Raw genomic sequence first — 25327 nt, 5'->3', positions numbered from 1 at the left:
TTATACAGCAATAATTTTTTTTTTTTGGCCACATTGTGCAGCTTGGAGGATCTTAGTTCCTCGACCAGGGATGGAACCCGGGTCCCTGGCAGTGGAAGGGCAGAGTCCTATCCACTGGACTGCCAGGGATTTCCCTACATCAATAAATTTTTGAAAAAAGAAATCAGTGGAGTAAAACTCAGCATCAGTGAGCTTGGTACCAAATCTAATTATTTTCTGGTGTGAATTTGTTGTGGGAAATGTAACAATTGGTACTGACTTTTAAATAGTTCTGAATCTATTTATTATTTGACCTCATTTAACAATGCATTTCTTATTAAGTACTATTGAGTACAAAGTCAAAGGGGGGTCAGTTTTTCTTGTCTGTTTATTACAAATGGGACAAATGGAACTAGCCCTTAAAGCTATTAAATTGCTTGTAAAAATCTGAAACTCACTCTTTTCTTGACATGAACTATAGAGTCTAAACATCAGTTTAGTCAACTAAGGTGGTATGTTCTGCTAGTGTGTTTATTCTTTGCCAAGAATTATGGTTTAAAAAAAGAGCAAAAAAAAAAAAATGGGCAAAAGAATTGGACAAATGCCTCACCAAAAGAGATATATAGATAGTAATTAAGCATATGAATAGATGCTCAATATAATTTGTCATTGGGGAAATGCAAATTAAAACAACAATGAGATACCACTATATACCTGTGAGAAAGGCTAAAATCCAAAAACAATGACCACACCAATTGCTGGCAAGGATGCAGAGCTCTTAACAGGAACTCGCATTTATTTTTGATGAGAACACAAAATGGTACAGCCACTTTGGAAGACAGTTTAGCAGTTTCATACTAAGCTAGTCATAGTCTAATTATACGACCCAGCAATCAGGCTCCTAGGAATTTACCCAACTGATTTGAAATTTTATGTCCACAAAAAATTCTGCATGTGAATGTTTATAGCAGCTTTATTCATAATTGCCAGAAACTGGGTGCAACCAAGATGTCTTTGGTGAATGGATATACAAACTGCAGTATATCTACCCAATAGAATACTATTCAGCAATAAAAAAGAATGAGCTGTGAAGCCACACAAAGACATGAATGAATCTTCAATGCTAAGTAAATGTTAAGTGAATTGCTAAGTGAATGAAGTCAATCTGAAAAGGCTACATACTGTTCGATTCCATCTATATAACATTTTGGAAAAGGTAAAACTGTAAAGATGGCAAACAAAAATGCTATTAAAAGATAAATATTCAGTCTGTCTTCTAGATGAATGTGTGTTTGTTTGTTTTTATAATCTCTCTACTTACCCATCTACCCACCCATCCCTACATGCACAAACATTCTGAATGCTGGAATCATATTTATCTGAATGTTTGTCACTATTCCAACAAAATCATAGCTGCTCTTGAACAAAAATGTTAGTCAAATACTACCCACTATAGAGACTAATTACCAAATTTTTACTGATTTGCATTTACAATCAAAGGCAAATCGTAACTATTTTGCTAATTGGATATTAGCAAACATATTAGTTAATATCCAGGATATAATATACCTTATGACCTCACTTCCAGAGCCAGAGCTAATCGGGAGAAAGACAACTAATCAAACCAATCAGATTCTCCATCCTAGGAATTTGAAAGTGAAATATAGGGACTGTCTTCGGTCCCAGTTGGTGTTTGAGATGGGACATGAGGTCAATCTGCACTGGGTAGCTGAAGTGGATGCCCAAGGCTCAACATACCCTCTGCAGGAGTGGTAACTACTGACAGCTCATAGCTGAGTCCCTCTCCAGAAACTGCCTTTGACCAAAAGGAGCCACTTTGTCTAAGGGTATGCCATCCTCCCCAAGGACAGCCGGCATCCAATGGCTAGTCAATATGGGGAGTCCTAAGGTCCTGCCTCCCTTGCCTAAATCTCTCTGTAGAATTAGCTAAGGCCTCTGTTACCAATATGCCACATTAACAGAATGATGGGGAAAAAACCCACAGCATCATCTCAAATGATGCAGAAAAACCACCTGCTAAAATTTAACATCCTATTGTGATTAAAACTCTCAAGAAATTAGGAACAGAAACCCACAGCAAACGTCATCCTCAGTGGTGAAAGACTCAAAGCTTTCCCTCTAAGATCAAGGACAAGACAAGGATGTGTACTCTCACCACTTTTACTCAACATAGTACTAGAAGTTCTAACCAGAACAATTAGGCAAGAAAAAGAAATAAAAGACATTCAAATTGGAAAAGAAGAAGTGAAATTATCTGTTTGCAGATGACATGATCTTACATGTAGAAAATCCTAAAGATTACACACACACACTCACACTGTTAGAACTAATAAATGAATTCAGCAAAGTAGCAGGATACAAAGTCAACATGAAAAAACCAGTTGCATTTCTATACACTAAAAATGAACAATCTGAAAAGGAAATTATGAAAACAATTTAATTTACAATAACATCAAAAAGAATAAAGTACTTAGGAATTAATTTAACCAGGGAGGTGAAAGACTTGTACAAGGAAAACTACAAGGAAAACATTGTTGAAAGAAATTAAAGAAATAAATAAATGGAAATGCAACTCATGTTCATGAATTGGAAGACTCAGTATTGTTAAGATGTCAACACTACCCAACATGATCTACAGATTCAATGTAAACTCTATCAAAATCCTAATGACATTTTCCCATAAATATAAAACCCCATCCTAAAGCCCATATGGAATCCCAAGGGGCTCTGGATAGCCAAAACAATCTTGAAAAAGAAGAAAAAATCTGGAGGACCCACACTTCCTGGTTTCAAAATTTTCTACAAAGCTATAGTAATTAAAACAGTGTGGTACTGGCATAAAGATAAACATATAGACAAATGGAATAGAAGAGAAAGCCCAAAAACGAACCCTCACATATATGGCCAAATGATTCTGGACAAGGGTGTCAAGACCATACAATGGGGAAAGACGGTCTTTTAAAAACAATGGTGTTGGGAAAACTGGATATCCACATGCAAAAGAATGAAGCTGGACCCTTACCTAACAACATACACAAAAGCCAACTCTAAATGGATCAAAGACTTAAACATAAGATGTAAAACTATGAAACTTTAGAAGAAAACATAGGGCAAAAATCATGACATTGGATTTGGTAGTGATTTCTTAGCTATGACACCAAAGGCACAGGCAACCAAAGGAAAAATAGATATATTTAACTTCATGAAAGTTTAAAACTTTTGTTCATCAAAAAACAAGTCACAGAGTAAAAAGGCAACCCATATAATGGAGAAAATATTTGCAATTCATATATATAATAAGAGATTAATATCCAGAATATATAGAGAACTCCTAAAATTCAACAACAACAAAAACAAACCAATTAAAAAATGGGCAGGGCGGGAACAGCTGGGGCGTTCCGGGTTCCCACGTGCAGTTGCCGGGACGCGCGCGGTTCGGCGCTGGCAGCGCAAGTACAGCTGGCGGGGACACGAACAGCGTCTGCCCGGCCCCCTCCACGATGTCCAAGGCCGAGGAGGCCAAGAAGCTGGCGGGCCGCGCGGCCGTGGAGAACCACGTGAGGAATAACCAAGTGCTGGGAATTGGGAGTGGTTCTACAATTGTCCACGCTGTGCAGCGAATAGCTGAAAGAGTGAAACAAGAGAATCTGAACCTCGTCTGTATTCCCACTTCCTTCCAGGCCCGTCAGCTCATCCTGCAGTATGGCTTAACTCTCAGTGACCTGGACCGACACCCAGAGATTGACCTTGCCATCGATGGTGCTGATGTAGATGCTGATCTCAATCTCATCAAGGGTGGTGGAGGCTGCCTGACCCAGGAGAAAATTGTGGCTGGCAACGCCAGTCGCTTCATCGTGATTGCCGATTTCAGGAAGGATTCAAAGAACCTCGGGGATCAGTGGCACAAGGGAATCCCCATCGAGGTCATCCCGATGGCCTATGTCCCCGTGAGCCGAGCTGTGACCCAGAAGTTTGGGGGTGTGATTGAACTTCGAATGGCTGTCAACAAGGCAGGTCCTGTGGTGACGGATAATGGGAATTTTATCCTGGACTGGAAGTTTGACCGGGTCCACAAATGGAGTGAAGTGAACACAACGATCAAAATGATCCCAGGCGTGGTGGACACGGGCCTGTTCATCAACATGGCGGAGAGAGTCTACTTCGGGATGCAGGACGGCTCGGTGAACATGAGGGAGAAGCCTTTCTAAACCGGCCCTGCAGGAGCGGAATGTGTTCCCCTTGTGTCCCCAGCCCGCCGCCGAGGCGGACATGCCTCTCCAGGAGCCTTTGCCTTAATGTATCTGTGCCAGGTGGACACTTGGCAGGGTGGGGGGTTGAGGGTTAAATCTGGTCTTCTGAAGTATTGTTATTAAATGTCTTTTTAAAAAGAGAAATATAAACATATATATTTTTACTATTAAAAATACTCAGTTGTTTTTTTATAAAGTAGAACTTGATTTCATGTTTTATATGAAACATTTACCAAAAAAAAGGAGGACTGTCTTTTAAACTTTTAACTTGAGCCTGCTTGCTGGTTATGGTGAAGCCTCTGAATATTGGGTTTGCTGAGAAATGTAAATCAAACTTTTCTTTAAACTGGTGAAATGAAGGGCCCAGCCAGCAGTGATTCCCTGATGCCTTACTGGAAACACTGGAGTTTGTTTACTTTTCTACCACACTGTCTTATTTTTAGTTTTTGTTGTGTACAGATGCACAGTGTGTAGTTACGTGTTGTAAGATGTGAATGACAAAAGTCCGGTGAGTGTAGGGGTGTGGTGTGTGTGACTCAGAGTGTAGACCACCAGGGGGAAAATATGGGGGCTCTTTTGCTGAGAACAGGGGGTTCATTCAGACCCCTCTTGTTGGAAGCCGTTGGCTAGAAGTACTTGCCATTACTGCCAAAGCACTGCTGTGAAACACCTTTAAATGACTGTCTTTTCGTCGTTAATATTTTTTTTGTTCCTTTATTGTTATTTGCATGGTTTGGCATCAGAAGTTGTTACCTCTTTATATTGTTTGAAGGTTGAAATAAAACAGTATGGTGCCAAAAAAAAAAAAAAAATGGGCAAAGGACTTGAATAGACATTTCTCCAAAGAAGATATACAAATGGTCAACAAGCACATGAAATAATATTCAATGTCACTAATCATTAGAGAAATGCAAATTAAAACTACTATGAGATACCACCTCACACCTATTAACATAGCTACTAGAAAGAAACAAGATGTGGAGAAATCAGAACGCTTGCGCACTGTTGGTGGGAATGTAAAATTGTACAGTCACTGTGGATAACAGCATGACAGTTCCTCAAAAATTAAAAATAGAATTACCATATGATCCAGCAATTCCACTTCTGGATATATACTCAAAATGATTAAAAGCAAGGATTCAAAGAGAGATTTGTATACCCATGTTCATGGCAGCTTTATTCACAGAAGCTAAAACGTGGAAGTAAAACAAGTATCTATGGATGAAAGAATGGATAAGCAAAATGTGTATATTCAAGCAATGGAATATTATTTGGCCTTAAAAAGGAAGGACATTCTGATTTATGCTACAACATGGATGAAGTTTAAGGACAACATGTAAGTGAAACAAGCCAGTTTCAAAAAGACAAACACTGTATGATTCTATTTATATGAGACACTTAGTCAAAATCATAGAGACAGAAAGCAGAAAGGTGGTTACCAGGGGCTGGAGGAGGGGAGACTGGGGAATTAGTGTTCAATAGGTGCAGAGTTTTGGTTTTGCAAGATGAAAAGAGCTAGGGAGATGGATGGTGGTAATGGTCGCACAACAGTATGAATGTATTTAATACCACTGAACTGTACACTTAAAAATGGTTAAGATGATGAATTTTACGTTCTATATTTTTACCACAATTTTTAAAATTGAAAAAAAACAAAAACAAAAAAAGGAAACAAGAGATGGAGAGAATTCCTAGTAATCCTCTGGTTCTTAGCATAGTCTCTCAAGAGACCCAGATATACCTCCTGAGTTCAATGAGCTGTCAGTTTTTCTCCAAGAACTTCTCCTCTGCGCCTGAGCCACTTTGAATGGATTTTGTTCCTTATAAATCATTCCCTATTTGTTTCATACTTTCAGCCAATGATACTAGGTAGCAATGATAACTGCTTTAGAGACACAAGTTCTGGGGAGACAGTGTATGCATATGTATCTCAATATTTCACAGATGTTAATGCTTATTAAGTAACCTAACACTGGGCTCCCACAGGCATAGCCTCTGTGCAGTGTCAGTGCAAAGAAACTAACAGCCACATTTAATTTTAAACCAAGCCTACCATTCTTAAAACCCTTCTTCTCACTCTCTGCCTCTCTCATACCCTGCAGTGTCCCCAAACATCTTTCTCCTTGCTTTGCTCTCAGCTCCCCACCAAAAATTCTCTCCCAAGCCTTCTTGGGCTCTCTCTTCTTCCCCAACCTTCTCCTCCTGGGGCCATTCTTCCATCCTTTCCTTTCTGTTCTCCTCCCACTATCACTGGGGTGTGGAGCAGGAAGGGGTTGGCTGAGGGAGATGAACAAAGGCCAGAGGACTGAGCGGGTCAGGCAGAGGGAGAGTTTGGTTAACAGGCAAGAGGAAAAATATATACTATATGGAAAACATATAATTAGTAATAGCATACTAATTACATATGCATGTTATGATTAAAATAGAAATCATGAGCAGAGTTATTTTTTATCACCAATTTATATTTTATAAAGTAAAGCACAGGAGCTTTACCAGGACAGAAAAATGAGAAGCAGAGGTACCCAAGATGGTATCTTGAGTATCTCCAGCTGTGAACAAGCCAAAACTTAGAGGTTCACACAGCTATTTATCATTATCTCCCGGGAGGCGGGGGTGGGGGGGGGGGGTCTGTGGGTTGATTGGACTCAGCTGGGTGGTTCTTCCCCCTGGTCTCTCACGCAGCTGCATTTAGATAAGAGCTGGGGCGAGAGTCCTCTGAAGGCCGGACAGGGGCTGGGCGCCCAAGACGGCGCCTTCACCTCACATCTGATGCTTCAGTGTTGGCTGCATGTGGCCTCTCTCACCTCAGGGCGGAAAGAGCCAGTTAAGTGAGAAGTCCACCACCATTTCTGCTGCCTTCTTTTGGTCAAAGCAGTCACAGAGCCTGCCTGGATTCAAGGGGGATGGAAAGAAACGGATTCCAGCTCTTGATGGGGAACGGAGAGATGGTCCTGGCCATCTTTGAAAATTACAGTCTGCTGCAGACAGCCTAAAAGTTAGATATTTATATCAGAAACAAACATTCCTTACTATTAAGAGCAAGCCAAATAAAATAAATGGGCAAAACTTTACAAAATGCTCAACCAAAAGGAAAAAAAATCCCTCTCCACTCCAAAAAAAAAAAGTAGCAGGATTCTTACTTCAGGTCAACCCAGGTCCCTGCAAAAAGATGAAAGCGCTCTTTAGCTTGGAGGAAATGGGCAAAAATACATGTTGGACTTGGTAGACATGCCAAAACAGTGGGGCTGTAAGAAACACAGTAAAAATCCAATTCAATTAGGTAAACTGAGTTTCCCTGCATTCTCTAGCCACTAGCCACCCTCTACAGAGATATTCCAGGGAGTCCCTACCCAAGGAAGGTGCCACCTGGAGAATTTTCTCCCACATCATCATTCCAGGATATTCGGTTCTTCCTTGCCTGTGATTCAATCAGCCATCTCCCAAACTCGTTCACTGCCACTCCTGTGTCTTGAAGCTCTTTCTGGAGCGTTCCTCTACCTGGGGCTTTAACTTTGCCCTTGCAGACTTTCCACTACAACTTTCTTAAGGGAAAGTAGTTTATTCTCTCACACTCCATGCACCTTGAGTTCAGAAGGTGGGTTTGCTGTTCTCTGTGCTCCCCATTGCTACCTGCAGACATTTTAGTGGCTCAGCTTTTTTTCACAACAAAACAAAGAGCAAACACATTTTTCTCGAGGCTCATGCCATTTGAGTAAACTATTCTGTTTACCTCTTCGGAACTGTCACCTTCCCAAACCCCAGTCACTCCTGCTCTCTCATTTCAAAACCCTGACACCTGACTCCCAATCTGCCTTTAAGATGGCCTTAAATCTTATCATTCTGTTTGCCTGGAAGAGTCATGCGTTACACCTGTTTCCTGATTTCTCATCCAGTTAGCACTCTGGTACCCTCAAAAGTGTCCCAGCCTCAACAATTTTATGTGGCCACCCTAATCCTGGGTGACTTAACAGTTAGCTATCCTTTGGCCTCGTATTTCCTTGATCAACTCAGACACCCAGGCCCTTGGTCACACCCTGGACATTGTCAACTGATCTCACTGCTTCCAGGAACAAAATTCAATCTGCCTACCTTCCGACCACAATGACCCATCCTTCCAGCTGGCTCGTTTTTGGCCACTCCCATTACAGCTAAACTTTCTCCAAACCTAGGTAAACCAGCCCTGCAGGAGAGCCACACGACTAAGCAGATTGCTTCCACCACCATCACCAATTTCAGGCTCTCAGGCTGCCTGGAAATTCCATTATATTTTTCTGAGCAACACACTCTCGGATTCTCTGCAATGACCTTGTTAAACTTTCTTGGGACTTCCCTGGTGGTCCAGTGGTTAAGACTCTGCATTCCCAATGCAGGGGCCCAGGTTCGATCCCTGGTCAGGGAATTAGATCTCACATACCGCAACTAAGAGTCCACATGCCACAACTAAAGATCCTGTATGCCACTAAGACCCAGTGCAGCCAAATACGTAAATAAACATTAAAAAAAAAACAACTTTCTCCAGCTCCCTAAATCTGTGACCTGCTAACCTCCTATCTCACCCCCAGCTGATGACCCAACTTCTTTTCTTACTTTACAAAGAAAATAGAGGCTTGAGATATTATTTTACACAATCTCATTGCTTTTAGGATGAGAAAACAATCCTGGACATGGTCCACGTGGTCCTACACAGTTTGTCCCTACTGACCTTTCTCCATCTAGCCATGCCTCACACCAGAGCTCCCAGGACACCAGTCCCACTGGTTTACATTCGATTTCGAATCCCTTCTGCCACTCTGCCACTCCCACCCCAGCCCATCAGCAAATGTTGTTGGTTCTGGTTTCATAATGTGTCTTGGATCCAAACTCTTCTCACCATCCCCACAGTAGAATCCTCACCAAAGCTACCATCACCTTTCATCTGGACTGTTACTACAGAGTCCTGAGTGCTCTCTTACTGCTTTTCCTCTTGCCCCGTCCGACTGATTTTCCAATCACAAGCCAGTAGGATGGCACACAGCAGAAATCAAATCATTTGCTAAACACCTTCCCATAGCTCCCCGTTGCAATTAGAATAAAACCCAAAGTCCTCAAGGCTGAGCCCCAGGCCCTGCTTGGTCTGGCGCCTGCCTACCTCTTGGTCCCCATCCTCTACCACTGCCCTACTCTTTCACCATATTCCAGTTACACTGAACTTTCTAACCTACGTTTCTATCTCAAGACCTTTTCTTGCTCTTCTTTATCTAGGAATGCTTTTCCAAGTCTCTGAATGACTGCCCCCTTTTCCTTATTTTGCAAAGAGGTGTTCCCTGACCTCTTTTCCTTTCCCATGAAAGTCACTGCTCTGCTTGACTTGACTTTTTACATAGTACTATGACTCTGTTCAAAACCTCTCAATGGTTTCCCCTCATTCAGAGCAAGGTCCCTCCCAGACCAGGATAGTCCCTTCCTGGCTGTTTTTCCAACATCTCAAGTGCCCTCCTAACTCAGGGCCTTCAAATGTGCACTTCCTTTTGCCTGGAGTATTCTCATCCAAAAATCCACATGGATTAATCGCTCATGCATTTAGGTCTGGCTCAAGTGTCACTTAGCTTCCTTGATGACCCTAATTAATAGAGCAACTCCATCCTCACTCCCATCACTCTCTATTCCTCCCCTTTTAATTTCTGTCAAAATGCTTACATTACTTGATGCGTTAAATTAGTTTGTATATTGTCTGTTTTCTCCCAACTAGAATGTACCTTCCATGAGAGAAGGAACTGCTTTCTTCACGACTGTTTTCGTTGTTCTTAGAAGGGTAGGTGCTAAATAGTTTCTCATTAAGTAGTTAATGGCTGAACTATCTGAAATTACCCAATTAATTTATGGGTCTGATTTATGCCATTAGGTCTCCACCCCCTTCCCCACATATAAGCCCTTGACGACCCAGCTGTAGAGGGTAAGGACAGGTGAATTCAACCACATTTCCAAATCTAACTGATTTTAACTGCTATGTTTTCAGATCTCACCCACTTTCTCTCTGGACACGCCACTTCCAAAAGTCACGGCGTTATTTCCACTTAGTCCTTTGCGATGACAAATTGTGTGGCCAAGAGTGGCCTGGTGCGTACGCATTACTTCATTTGCATCACTGTATCTCTGTAATACATTCTTAGAAGTGGGATCTCTGGGTCAAAGGGTCACTGCAGATGTAGATTAAGTCGCTGTTGCCCAATCCCTGTCTACAGGGTTCAGACCATTTTGGATTTCCACCAGCGTTATGGGAGAAGCCACAGCCTCGCCGGCCAACTGAGTGCCCCTAAACTTTGGGGGGCGGTTGCCAACCGGAGAAGTGAGAAACCGCTGCTGCGAAGCGCGCCCTTCCCCGCCCCGGCTCCAGCGGAGACCGCCTAACCCAGGTCCCGCGCCTCCCCTGCGGCCAGGCGGGCGGGGACCGCTCCTCTCCGGCTCCCGCGTGCGCTGCGGGCGGGCTGCGCGCCGCCGGGAAGCCGGGCCTTGCACAACTGGCCCGAAAGAGGAAGCCCAGAAAGGGCTGAAGTCAACACTTCGGAAGACCGTTGCAAAAGAAATCGGCTTCCCGGGCTTTTGTGGAACCGCCATCCGGCCCCCAATCCCTTAGCCACTGATATATCGAGGCGACAACCAAGGGGGTCGCTCCCGAGAGAGGAGGGCCCGCGGCGCAGGTAGGGGAGGGCTGAGAGGAAGGCGCAACTTTCCCCAGAATTAAAACCAAGTTGTTTTTTTCGTGGGGGGGGGGGGGCGGGGGGAGGAGTAAGACGAAAGGAGGCACAAACCCGTAGAGTCGAAAGAAGCAGCCGCCGAGCTTTAGGCGTCTTTATCCACATCCGTGGGTGTGTCTCCAGCCAGGAGCCCTCCTCGCACCTCGATGCGGAGCCGCGCGCCGAGCGCTTCACGTCTGCGCGCTGCGTGGGAAGGGCCGGGCTGACACCACTTCCTCCCGAGGCTGCCGACCTGAACCGGAGCGCAGACCAGTGCGCCGCGTCGCCCTCCCGGTCCAGCCCCGCGCGCGCGAGGCCCCGCGCAGCCGTCGAGGTAAGCGGCGCCGCCGGTCCGCCCAGGGGCCCTGGGGGCTGCACCGGGACCCGCCGGGCGGTCACCCGACCAGGAGTCTGGCCTGTCGGGTCCGAGGCCCGACCCTGCTCGCAGCGCCGGCCGGGTGAACGCGCGGCCCCCGCTGGGCCCTCCAGGGCAGCGGGTCCCCGGAGTCCCCTCCGCCGACCCCTGCACTTGACCCAGCTCCGCGGGGGGTTGGGGCTGGGGCTCGTCTTCCCCGCGTTCGGATTTGTCAGATTTGACTGATTTCCTGCCCAGAAAATTGCTCCAAGGTCAGACGGGGAACCGGTACACCCTCGCCTGTCCAGCGGGTCCGGGAGCCCCAGGCTGACCGACGCTGAAGGAATCCCGGGGGGTATTTCACGGGGGGCATTTCAGGGGGTATTTCAGGGCGCTGTGCATTGAGTGCAAGTCGCATGAGAATTTGAGTGACGATCGCAGTCTGACGCGTCTTAGAGTGTTTCCTCTTTGAAAACTTTCAGACGGCTGTTTCTTCTGTTTAAAAATAACTTTTCCTCCGAATTATTGTCCTTTTCGTTTTAAAATAAGGTAGAGGAAAGATGTGGACACCAGGCACAAGTTTTGTAATTTGGCTTGGAATGAGTATCCAGAGCATCCTTTTAGAGCACGAAGCAAACTAACCAGGAGATCATTATATCCAGGAGGACCTCGGGGCAGGGGTCCCCCTGAGGACCTTGCCCAGTGCACCTCTTATTTTCCTTCTTGGAAGGTATTTCTTATCGTTCAGACCATTGTGGAACGCTAAACGTGTTTTTTCCTAGTGCCACTCTTGGCAAAGCGGTTCAAAAGTAACTTTTAATGTGATCATTATAGAAAGAAATGGAGTATCGGAGGAAGTAACATAAAGAAAAAACTCATGAGTTTATTACTCCTCAGGTATAATGTGATTTAAATAAAGGCCAGGGTACTAGCTACTACTAATTTTAAAGTCTAGGGCCTCTGAATGGATGTTTGGGAGCCTTTGTCCCTTTGAATAAACCTCCAGTGGCAATTTTCCCTCTGGCCTCACTGAAATACTGGGACGGCACATGCGCAGTCTTACAGTAACGCTGGCTAGCAAAATTAACAGAGGATCTACTACGAAACTTCTGTAATGTCTTCCGGGTGGTATTTCCTGCCTGCTCAATGTGTTGTGAAAGGTCTAAGAAATTTAATATCATCTTCAGACTATTAGTACTTAGTAATTTTCACATTATTACTAATATCTGTGTCTTTTCTGGGTATTTGGAAGACTTGGGTTCTGTTCCATATCTGCCTTTAACTAGAAAAGAGTGATGTTGATTAAGTTGCTTTGATCTCTCTGGACCTCAGGTAACTTATCTGTAAAGATTATTGGCCTACCAAATGTCTGTCATTAAAATAGCAATTGAGGAATTGCCATAATTCTTTGAATTTGTCCTATCTGGAATGCTGACAAAGTTAGAATTGATGATCACTAACAAGAAAGAATGGAGAAAATAATGATAACAGATGTTGTTAGATTCTGAAATATTTCGAGACCTTTGTTTTTTAGAAGTTCCTCTAAAAACAGTCAATTTTTGGCCTATATGTAAGACGGCAAATTTCCATTCTTTTGAAAAACTTCAGTAGGGAGTTGATATGCCCAAGCTTGGGCAGGTCCATATTAGATTTCAAAATTCTTCACGTGTTACTTCTCAAGAAATATAACTTTGTAATATGGATTACTTTATGACTTAGTTACTTTAAATCTTAAATGCAATACTTACTGGGTTATATAGTGTCCATTAAATCTTTTGTATTTTCATGTCCTGAGAATGTATACCAATCACCCACTAAATTTTGCCTTTTTTCAATAACAAATTAAAAGTTCTAGATATTTTCATATTACTGTTAGAGTGAACTACCTATAGAATGCATTACCATAAGTGTCTGCATTTGATATGCCACTTTGAATTTCTTCAAACCATCCCACTTCCAAAAATCATGACTATTTTCACTTACTTTGAATCCTCTTCAATTTTATTTTAGTTATTTTTATACCCAATACCTTTTCGTGAGTGCAGAATCTTCTAATAAATTAAGTTTGTGTTTCATAGTCTATCACACCAAGATATTTACAATTGCACCGCATCGCCATCACCTAGCCAAATTCCTGGCACCATAGTTGGGACTCAAATAACATTTACTAACGTGCAGATATATGAGTTCCACTTCTGGGCTGTACCATCAGTATGTCATAAGGCCCTGAGACCCAGCTGGCCCAACCCTTAGGCCATGGGCCACACCCTTAGGCTACCAACCCTTAGGCTCAAGCAGGCAGAGATGTAGCACCACTCCAAGGTACCACGCCTTCTCAGCACATACTCTAGAGCCTGAATTCATGACTCCATTTCCAGACATTTCCTGAACATCATCTATACACTTGAATCACTAAGGATCATATTATAAGAGCTATTGTCTTTCTTCTCTGTCAATTCAGTTTCCTCTTTATCACCAAATGGTAATAGTAAATAATAATTATATTTATTCAGCTTATATTTTGTACCAGACCCTGTGTAACTAATTTAGACGTGTTGTCTCATTAAGCCTCACATCCTGGGCTTATACTATTATTACCAGCTTTTATGGTTGAGGAAATGATAGCACAGAGAGGTTAAGAAGCTTACCTAGGGAGTGAGAAGCAGAACTGACCTTTGAACTGAGCCAGTATGACACCAGCACTTGAAGTGCTGTACCAAGGACAAGGGCTTAAACGGTGAAAAAACAATGAGGCCGGGCTTCCCTGGTGGCGCGGTGGTTGAGAATCTGCTTGCCAATGCAGGGGACATGGGTTCGAGCCCTGGTCTGGGAGGATCCCACATGCCGCGGAGCAACTGGGCCCGTGAGCCACAACTGCTGAGCCTGCGTGTCTGGAGCCTGTGCTCCGCAACAGGAGAGGCCGCGATAGTGAGAGGCCCGCGCACCGTGATGAAGAGTGGCCCCTGCTTGCCACAACTAGAGAAAGCCCTCGCACAGAAATGAAGACCCAACACAGCCATAAATAAATACATAAATAAATAAAATATTAAAAAAAAAAAACCAATGAGGCCTTTTCTCAGTGAAGTTCTGGTTTAATAGGGGAGATATAAATGGGCAGTTACAGTTCCACACGTGACCAAGATCATGTGCTGTGGGAGCACCCATCAGATTCCTACACCACTCTGGGGTCAGGGAAGATGAAATGAAGGTAGGCAAGCAAAGAACGTGCCTTGTTAATAGTGGGAGGACAAGCTATAATCACTTGTGAAGTTATTATCTTTATATATGTCTTTTGAAAAAATAATCTGCTTTAGCAGCAATCATGTGATTTCATTTTTATCTTTATTATATTCCAGTCCCTCTTGATAGCTGGCTATGTTGATTAAATCAATGAAGTAGTGAGTAGCTTTTTTTCTATTTCTGCTGGGGATCCTTCTGATTTGATCTCATACCACAGACTCATCAGTGAGATGACTGTGGGCTGGGAGAGGGGGTAAATGCTAAATCACACAGCAGTTGTGATTTATGTCACAAACTGGCTGGAAGATTTACGACCATAGATATCTATCATATCAAACTGGAGGGAAAATAAAGAGCGGTAGTAGAACAAGCAAATACTAGATCTATTTTTTTCCTTCCTTTTTCACTATGAATCATTTCATACATACAAGAGAAGGTGTAAGATATATATGTAAATTACAGCAAATAATAATAAAGCCAACATCTGGATACCTATCACCCAGCTTAAGAAGTAAGATATTATCAATACGTCTTCTGACTTCCTCCCAATAGAATTACCCTTTTTTCTTGATAGAGGTAATCATTATTCTGAATGTGCTGATTTTTAAAACATTTAGAAAGCACGTACATGCATTTGCAGAAATGTCAAACTGGGAATTAGAGTATATTGGCACTTGGGAAACAAATTAGAATCTCCACTGACTTGAAGCATGGTCATAAATAGAGTGTCCTATTAAGTAAAGACAACTTAATTTAAATAGCATTAAAACATAGTGGATTACAAATGGTTTAGAGTAAGTACCATGGAAGTAGTGGTATCTTAGTCATTAATGAAGTGACCAAGATTCATCAGGGGATAACTATAACTTTTTAAAAAATATATACATATATATATGTATTTTTAAATGTTTATTTATTTATTTATTTATTTATTTATGGCTGTGTTGGGTCTTTGTTTCTGTGCGAGGGCTTTCTCTAGTTGCGGCAAGTGGGGGCCACTCTTCATCGCGGTGCACGGGCCTCTCACCGTCATGGCCTCTCTTGTTGAGGAGCACAGGCTCCAGACGCGCAGGCTCAGCAGTTGTGGCTCACGGGCCTAGTCGCTCTGCGACATGTGGGATCCTCCCAGACCAGGGCTCGAACCCGTGTCCCCTGCATTGGCAGGCAGATTCTCAACCACTGCGCCACCAGGGAAGCCCAATAACTATAACTTTTAAGTGTAATAAAACATATGTAACTTAGGAACTGCTAATTTCCATATTACTTAGATTTCTGCTTTAAATACAATTCAGTCATTCAAAAAAAATATTTACCAAGCACTATTCTAGGTGAACAGAAGAGGCAAAGGTCTCTGCATTTGTGGAGTTTATATTCCAATGGGGAGATATAGACAATCATCAGTAAGCATAGTAAATAAGTAAATAATATAGGTATTAGTGAGTGAAAAGTCCTATTAAAAAGGGCAAAGTTGAACGAAGTAAAATTGCAGTATTAAATAAGGTGGTCAGGCTTGGCCTCATTGAGAAGGTGAGATCTGAGCAAAGGTTTGAAAGAGTTAACTATCTGAGGGAACAGTGTTCCGGGCAGAGGGAACGGCCAGTGCCAAGGCTGTAAGACAGGGGTAAGCCTGGTGTGTTTGAGGAACAAGACGCCCATGTGGCCTAGAGGTAAGTGAGCAGGGAGAGAGTAATAGGAGATGTAGTTGGAGAGGTAAGAGGGGGGTGAAGTGGTGGTAGATCATGTAGGGTCTTGTAAGCCATTGTGAAAACGTTGGCTTTTACACTGAGTTAAATTGAGGGGCCGTTACAGGATTCTGAGAAGAGGAGTAATGTGATCTGACTTACATGTGAAAGGCTCACTCTGATTGCTTGAGAAAAAGCTGGACAGAGTAAGGAGCCTATTAGGAAGCTTTGGGAATCGGCATATATTTTAAAGGTAGAGCCAATAGGGTTTCCTGGCAAAGTGGATATGGGGTGTGAGAGAAGGAGGAGCCACAGATGACCCCAACGTTTTGGACCCAAACAATAGGAAGGATGGAATTATCATCAACCAACATGGAGAGGTTAGAGGGGAGACCATCAGAAGTTGAGTTTTGGATGTGGATATGAAGTGTCAACTGGTAATAACTATGTGCTTATTATATAAAAGACTATAGTCATTCAGCCTAAGTAACTACTTGGGAAGATACAGTTATTAATTCTCATTGTACAAATTAGAAATGACAATTTAGAGAGTTTTAAGAATTCTACGTGAGATTACAGTTTAAGAAATGGGACATAAAACCAGATCTTCGGGATCCCAATGCTTTAACTCTTCTTTTCGAAGCTTGCTGAATGTGGGACTTCCCCGGCAGTCCAGTGGTTAAGACTCTGCCTTCCAATGCAGGGGGTGCGGGTTTGATCCCTGGTCGGGGGGATCTCTGGTCGGGAACTAAGATCCCACATGCCTTGGAGTGTGGCCAAAAGCTAAAACAAACAAACAAAAAAACTTGCTGAAAGGATTGACCAGCAATCTTTTTTTTTTTAAATTAATTTATTTATTTTATTCTTGGCCGCATTGGGTCTTCGTTGCTGCGCACGGGCTTTCTCTAGTTGTGGTGAGCAGGGGCTAGTCTTCATTGCAGTGCGCGGGCTTCTCATTGCAGTGGCTTCTCTTGTTCCGGAGCACGGGCTCTAGGCGCGTGAGCTTTAGTAGTTGTGGCACACGGGCTCAGTAATTGTGGCGCATGGGCTTAGTTGCTCCACAGCATGTGGGATCTTCCTGGACCAGGACTTGAACCCGTGTCCCCTGCATTGGCAGGCGGATTCTTAACCATTCTGCTACCAGGGAAGCCCTGAGCAGCAATCTTTATCAAATAGATAAAATAAGAGTATAGTCAGCTAATCAGTAATATTTCATGCCCATGAGACTCAAGACAGTGAAAATTCTTTCTAATAAATGGGAGAGGGAGAAATGAATACTAAAAAGCCCCATATTTATACATAAATTCATAACCAGTGACATGGGCCTTATGCAATACAAGGTTTCTATGATTGTGAGTTTAACAGCAGGATTCTGAGGGAGGGAAGACAATGGCCTTTTCCACAAAGGAGCTTTTCGTGCCCTGAGGCTAAGATATTTATATTTTCAAAATCTAAGACCAGATTCGTAAGAGAAGGAAGCTTCCTCGTTGCACAGCTGGATTCAAATGGATGCGAGCATTAGAGCAGGTCTAAAGGTTCACTGGTAGCTCTTGAAGAATGGTAGGTGATGCTGTTTTGACATTCGGAAAGCTGAAAGTGAATTTTAGGAAGTAGCTACTGAGATGGAGGTAACTGACATTTTGTTTGTTTTGGTTATAATGGGTGTCAGGGCAGTGTCATTATGAAATAGCAGCACTTAGTAGAACGCTACTTATATCATTGTCTATATCATAGTCCATGAAATAGACTATTTTTTTCCCCACAGGCAAAAGTCCAGTTTTCAATTAAGTGCATTATTAGGATTTCATCTCAAAAAGAGAAGAACGAACAATTAGTTATGTGGCAGAAAAAATACCACAAAATCTTTTTCAGGTGATTTACAGAATGATCTCAATTCAGTGGCTGATTAAATGAATTTGTCTAAGGCTGCTGTATTTATAGTATTAATGAACTTTTTCATCTCTGCTGCTAACATAAAACTCACAGCTGTGTCAATGAACTGATGAGGTTTGGGATGTAGCATTTGTTTATTTGTTTTGTTGTTTTTAGGGGAATGACTTCCTTCTAGTTAAATTCCGTAAGTGATATAACTTAGCAAATCAAGACTATTTCTTAGCAACTCAAGACTGTTTGTTGACTAACGTGGTGCATTAAATTTCCCCCATTGTACGCAGCAAACAGAGATGAAGTGGCTTGGGCCAGGAACGTGGGTAAATGCAGCGTGATGCTGTGAGCAGATCTCTTAAGACCGCTGTAACGCCCAGGGAGCTCACTGCACTGACCCTCAGAGCAGAGGCGCATCCTCGAGACTCACAGAGGGGGCTTCTGTGTTTACACAAACACTCGAGTTGAATGAAACTCTGCTCAGCGTGTTGTCATGGGAACTTTTTTCAGTTTCATCACATACCTGTTGAGGGCCAACCATGTGCCAGAGTAGGAGGTGTAAAACAGAATAAGATATGGTGCTGAACCTCAAGAAGCTTCTGGTCCAGTGGGAGACACAGGGCTGCAAATAAACACATTCCAGGGTGTGATGTGCATAAGATGGTGATGGGAGTGATTCTAGAGAAGACATTGTACGGGGGTGACCAAGAGGCACTTTGAAGGCTAAAGTTATTTCCAGGGGGCCCAGTGGAGTTTCCTCCAGGCACCGCATGTATGAAATTGTTCAACAGGGCTGGAGCATACAGTGCAGTGGGAAAGGAAATGGGGAGATTCTGATTTAACCCTTAGTGAGTAATATTCAGATTACATTCATATGGTACAGTCACCACAACCTACCATCTTTGAGTCATACGTTTAGGCACTTGTAATAACTGAACTGTTCTACTCTAGACCTACCCTGTCCAGTACAAACATAATGCAAGCCACGTTGATAACTTTATTTTTATTTTATTTTCTTTATTTTTTCGCCATGCTGCACGGCATGCAGAACCTTAGTGCCCCAACCAGGGATCAAATCCATGCCCCCTGCAGTGGAAGCGTGGAGTCTTAACCATTGGACCGCCGGGGAAGTCCCCACATAGATAACTTTACATTTTCAAGAAACCACACTAGAAACAGTAAAAGAGAAACAAGGGATGTTAATTTTAGTAATCTATTTTATTTAATATATTTATCCAAAATGACTATTTAATGAATTAATATTAATTATACTAAATTGCATTAAAGTCATATTAAAATGGTGGATGAACTCTTTTACTCTTTCTTTTTTCATACTAAGTTTTCCAAATCCAGCATATTTTACACTTACAGTACATCTCATTTCGGACTAGCCACAATTCGAGGGCTCAATGGCCACCTGGGGCTAGTGGCTACTGAATTGGACAGTGCAGCTGTCCAATAGGTAATTGCATAAACACTGTATCCTAACTCCGTGTTAACCCTTCAGCTGCATAGAGGATATTAGATGCATCATGAAGTAAGCTAAAGGAAAAAAGACAGGAAAAGCATTTTCTGTTACTGTGGGGTCTGTCCCTGGAACCAGATTCTAATGCATAATTAAATGTACACCCAGAATGCTTTATGAGCCCTCTAGCAACAAAAACAAACAGCATCAAATTGCCATTGCTTACTTTTCTTTTTTTTCTTTCTCTTCCCCTCTGCCGCCTCCCCCCACACCGCCCTTATTTTTTGGATTCTTCCTAAAAGTAACAGGGGCTGAAAAAGAGTGGAAGTAAAAGGTAGAGCAGGGTGCCCTAAACCCACATCCGGCAAAATATGATGGGTTGCCCTAGGCAACGGTGGTTGTCAACTCTTTTTTTTTTTCTCTTTAGCTTCCACCTGCTAGCTCACGTGCGTAACATACCCTCATCAACAGCAGCTCTCTTTGTGGTGGTCCTCAACTCCAGAAGTACACCTCCCTTTCAGGGCAGGAGGTAATGATAAGATTTGGATTGTGGAGTTGGAGGTCTCATGGGTACAGTTTGAAAAAGTCTCAGGGAGATTCTGATACAGTTCCTGTCTTGTTCAGAATGGTTAAGAAGCTCTGTCCTAGGGACTTCCCTGGCTGTCCAGTGGTTAAGACTCTGTGCTTCCACTGCAGGGGGCACGGGTTCGATCCCTGCTTGGGGAACTAAGATCCCAAATGTCACATGGCACGGCCAAAAGAAAAAAACCTCTGTCCTAGAAACACTACTTACAGATGTCCTTCCCAATAGCTTAGTCTTTTAAAAATGTCCCTGGCCTATGGAAAAATGGCAGTCCAGGTACACAGAAATGCAACAGGCAGAACTAACTATCAGTTAGTACTTGGGACTTGGGAACATGTATGTGGTGTGTGATTAAATGACTGACATTTATTTCCACTGGTGGTTTTAGAGGGAGATATAGTAACAAAAATGATATGATAATGGTGATAATAATAATAGCTATATTAGTATCACTAATATCACTCTATATGCATCAGATACTATGCTGTGCACTTTATAGGCGTCATCTCATCCCTATGACGTAGGGACTGTTTTCATTGCTGTTTTCCACATGAGGAAACTAAACCAACAGAGAGGTTAAATCGCTTGCTCAAGATCACCCAGCAGCTGAGTGTATTTAGTGAGTGGTGTGTGTCACATGCTTGGATGAAAATACAAGATTCCCTGCCTAACCTCAGTGTGGTGTGAAAGACAGACACGAAATCGGTTGTATTTGAACTGGACATACAGATATTATAACAGCAGCATTAGCAGAGCAGCTGCCAAATTCTACCTCCTAATCAGCCTGTGTCTTCAGAAGGCCACGTGGCTTGACTGTGAACATGAGCTTTTGAGTTAGACCTAGGCACGGTCCAGTCCTCCACTCACATGAGCTTGCACAAATTATTATTTCTCCAGACAGGAAATTATTATTTCTCTGAGTTTTATAATCTATAAAATTAGAATAACGTCACTACCTCATAAGATTGCTTTGAGAATTAAATCAGGCACTATAGGTGCCTGATCTGTAGTAATTTTTCCATATTTATAATTCCTACTATTCTTATTTTAAAGTAGGTGCTAATACATAGTAATATGAGCTTACATTGAGTTCTGAGTATTGGGTTGGCCAAAAAGTTCGTTTGGGTTTTTCCGTAAGATGTTTTTGGCCAACCCAATGCCAACCGTGGCGCTGTGCCGGCTACTAGGAGAGTTGAGGTATAAATTCTGCCCCTTCAGCATAGTTGAGAAGATTTTAAAAATGCACATAAAGAGACAGATAAGCCATAAGGCACCTTGTGAACTGTCAAATTAGTGATCCTAACTCTGCTGCCGCAGGATTTAGAGGAGGGTAGATCGCCAGGATGCAGGAGGGAGCCTGAGCTGGCCTTGGGTGGTGGGTAGGACTAATGTGAGTGGGGAAAATGGGGTGCAGAGGTATTACAGACAGTGTGCACAGGGGAAGAGAAGTCACCTACTTTCACTGTAAGCAAAGGTTTAGTAAGAGAAAGATGCTGATGGATTTGGAGAAGTATGTGGCGTGGATCATGGATAGACTCATCCCAGAAGATGTTTGCCCTGAAAAACTCTTCTAGCAAGCTGGGGAGATGCCAGGACGGCCTGTGCCCACCGGGACAGTGAGGGCCCTGGTTTGGTCATCAAGCCTCTGCTCCTTGGCTAGAAGCACTGGCCTCCCTGCCACCCACTCCTTCACCTTCTGCCTGCCTTTGATTGACATGGACTTTCCACATTTGGTGTGTGTACCCTTTGGAAAACCTGCTGACCTGGCCCTGGAGACTGCTAACCTTCCTCTGGGCTGCAGGACAGACCCTGATCACTCCTGAAAAAGGCCTCGGGGGGCCGTTGCCCCTGGTGAATATTGACAGAGAGGGAACTTGAATGACCCCCCCTACAATTTGACACTACATTATGAAGCAATGAGAGAATAACTGCATTTTTTTAAAAATTTTATTTATTTATTTTTGGCTGCGTTGGGTCTTCGTTGCTGCGCACGGGCTTTCTCTAGTTGCGGTGAGCGGGGGCTACTCTTCGTTGTGGTGCACGGGCTTCTCATTGCGGTGGCTTCTCTTGTTGCAGAGCACAGGCTCTAAGTGTGCAGGCTCAGTAGTTGTGGCTCACAGGCTCAGTAGTTGTGGTTCGCGGGCTCTAGAGCGCAGGCTCAGTAGTTGTGGCGCACGGGCTTAGTTGCTCTGCGGCATGTGGGACCTTCCCGGACCAGGGCTGGAACTAGTGTCCCCTGCATTGGCAGGCAGATTCTAAACCACTGTGCCACCAGGGAAGCCCAATAATTGCATTTTTGACTGGTTGTCTCTGCTGCAGAACTGCTGGGAGGATAAGGCAAATGGTGGAGGGGTTCAGATTCTTCACCAAGAGGCAAATAAATGAAAGATGCTGAGAAAAACAATATATTGCTTAGCTGATTGAAATATAAATGCAAGCCATGAATTAAGTACTGTGAATATGTCATCATTTTTAAAAAGTGTTTGGGGATTTTCAGCTTAACTTTGTCAAGTTACATGGAAACTGTTATGTGAAATACATATAAAATACGTGCAGTTCTAGAAGTTGAATTCCCTCTATGTCTGCCAATTCAGCTGTTTGGGGTTCTTGAGATTGGGGGGGGGGTTGTTTGTTTTGTTGTTGTCTGTGTGTTTTAAGTCAATAATTAATTTTCATGCCTGGTTAGTCAATGATCTTTCTATGGATGGACTTGATTTAAACTAGTTTTGCTGGAATCCAGTTCTTTGCAGGAGCAATCATAAATTTACCCTAAATCCATTTGGATTCGTCCTGGATTATAGTAGTATAGTACTTACTGCTGCTGTTTTTTTCTTCTTATTGTTTTAGCATATAGTGTTTGGTTCATTACTACATACATTTGCACAAATGACTCCATGAGTATGTTTTGATTGAATGTGCAGAGAATTGTAAGTTATCACATCACAGAAAGAGAAAGAGCTTTTTTGTTTGTTTGTTTGTTTGGTCCTTTAGGTATAAAAAAAACCCTCTGCTCTCAATAACATCTATTAAAAAATAAAGACTCACACGCTATACACCAAAACTAACTCAAAATGGATCACAAAGCTAAATGTTAGAGCTAAAATTATAAAATTCCATATAAGAAAATATAAGGGCAAATTTGTTGCCACCTTTGCTTCAGAAAGTAAAGATGCATCTTTATTCATATTTATGAAATCTGGATATTTTGACTGTCTGACTAATACCTTTGTCAAGATAGCCCCCTTGGACAACAGGAAAGTGAATGGGGTGGAAGGTGCAGGAACCTAACGGATGGATTCTTGGAAGTTTTACTGAGACCTTGTCTGGAAAGGTCCACAAACACCTACCAAAGAAGTTAACCAAGCACGGTATCCCATTTTCTCTCAGAGTCCATATCAAAACGAACCTAAGTTGTATCTTAATTTATCATCTGTCTTTTATACCAGGGCATCATCAGGCAGTTGCACTGATTTGAAATAAGTTATTAGGGGTAAAGTAGGTACAAAACAAAGACTCTATAATATGCCCGCCAAAAATTTATTCATATATATTTCATTTTATAGTTTAGATTCTGGTAAGATTATGAAGTGCTAAATTCTCTGATGTTCTTAAATATATTTCTGTGTTGTTATATGACAGTATTATCTATTTTATTCCTACACCATTACTGTTCTGCTTTACTTATTGTCATTGTGGAAGTCTTTCATTATTTTTTTTCTCCAAAATTTCCTTTGAATTTGACTCTGGTTAAATTGTGTATGTGTGTGTAGATTTTACTATGGTTGTTTTCTAGATAGTTTGAGATTGTCCTTTTCAGATTTTCTTCTCTGATCCCTAAGTTGTTAGGAAAATACTTTTTTCTTCAGGGTTTTTAAGTGTATTTAAATCTCGTGTTATTAACTTCTATTTTTATTACATTTTGGTCAGAAAATATAGCCCGTACAATTTCTCCTTTGGGGAATTTAGATTTTCTGGCATATGACTAGTTTTCAGTAAATGTCTTATAAGCTAACCCTACTTTTTACTCAAAGCCTCTGCATCTTTTTTTCCCATTAATCAATCAAATATAGAGAAGAAATTTGTTACAATTTCTAAGGTCATAATTTTGTAAGTCAACTCTTGAGTATTATTTTCTGTGAGACGTTGATTTAGTCCTTGAAATAATTTGTATAAATAAAAGAATATATTCTTGGCTGGAAAGTTTAATGATGACTCAGTTCTGAATCAAGAAAAATAATGCTAAATTCTTTTTTTTTTTTTTTTTTTTGCTAAATTCTTAATTCTAGTTGTTGCCTTCAGAGAAATAAAGAAAATAATTAACTAATGACAAGAAAAACACTCCCTGGAAAGTTACTAAGCTTAGTTACAAAAAATAAACAAATAAAACACCCTTTAAAAAAAAAACAGTCATCATAAAATTTGTCTATCAGAAACAACACATGAAAGATACATTTTAGTTTTAATTTAAGCTAAATTAAAGAATTTAAACTAAATTCTTTTCACTCAGTTTAAATTCTTTTCACTAAGAATTTTTAGAATCTAGGCAAGAAAGACAAGGAACTGTTGCAGTGCACTTTCCACCTGAAATCATCCTCCTTGAATTGATCCCAGCAATGTTTAGGGGAAAAAAGTCACAGTTGGGTGGGGTGGAGAAGAGTCCCTTTTCTCCTTTTTGTGAGCTACCTTCAAAATGGAATTTAATAAAAAGGCAACCTATGGAATGGGAGAAAATATTTGCAAACCATATATTGGATAAGGGGTTAATATCCAAAATATATGAAGAACCCATGCAACTCAATAACAAAACACCAGCAATCCTGTTAAAAAATGGGCAGAGGATCTGAATAGGCATTTTTCCAAAGAAGACATACTGAAGGCTATCTGATACATGAAAAGATGCTCAGCATCACTAATCATCAGGAAAATACAAATCAAAACCACAGTTAGATATCACCTCACACCTATTAGAACAGCTATCAAGAAGACAAGAGATAAAAAAATCTTGGCAAAGATGTGGAGAAAAGGGAACCCTAGTTCACTGTTGGTGGGAATGTAAATTGATGCAGCCACTGTGGAAAACGGTTTGGAAGTTCCTCAAAAAATTAAAGGTAGAACTACCATATAACCCAGCAATTCTACTTCTGGGTATATATCC

The 25327-nt window shown here is 42.0% G+C and overlaps 2 protein-coding genes across 2 annotated transcripts in view; both read left to right on the top strand.

Moving 5' to 3' along the window:
* The first annotated feature begins 3383 nt into the window (after positions 1 to 3383).
* LOC309625658 (ribose-5-phosphate isomerase) lies at positions 3384 to 5139 on the top strand. The gene has a single exon (XM_082385706.1). The coding sequence runs from the start codon at positions 3501 to 3503 to the stop codon at positions 4206 to 4208; it is 708 nt and encodes a 235-aa protein (XP_082241832.1). The 5' UTR covers positions 3384 to 3500; the 3' UTR covers positions 4209 to 5139.
* Positions 5140 to 10741: 5602 nt separating this feature from the next.
* Positions 10742 to 25327, top strand: part of APBB1IP (amyloid beta precursor protein binding family B member 1 interacting protein) — a 103020-nt gene continuing 88434 nt past the window's right edge. Inside the window, exons 1-2 of the mRNA XM_082385440.1 lie at positions 10742 to 10927; positions 11108 to 11297. The gene's annotated coding sequence lies outside the window, so the exon portion shown is untranslated. The remainder of the gene's footprint in view (positions 10928 to 11107; positions 11298 to 25327) is intronic.

This window comes from Balaenoptera borealis (assembly GCF_965194805.1).
Source record: "Balaenoptera borealis genome assembly, chromosome: 3".
Lineage (NCBI taxonomy): Eukaryota > Metazoa > Chordata > Mammalia > Artiodactyla > Balaenopteridae > Balaenoptera > Balaenoptera borealis.
The sequence above is the reverse complement of the archived record's forward strand: the minus strand, read 5'-3'. Positions and strand labels throughout refer to the sequence as shown.

Bases quoted from the DNA above. Each gene is read 5' to 3' on its own strand.
- LOC309625658 (XM_082385706.1), top strand. From the start codon at position 3,501: ATGTCCAAGGCCGAGGAGGCCAAGAAGCTGGCGGGCCGCGCGGCCGTG.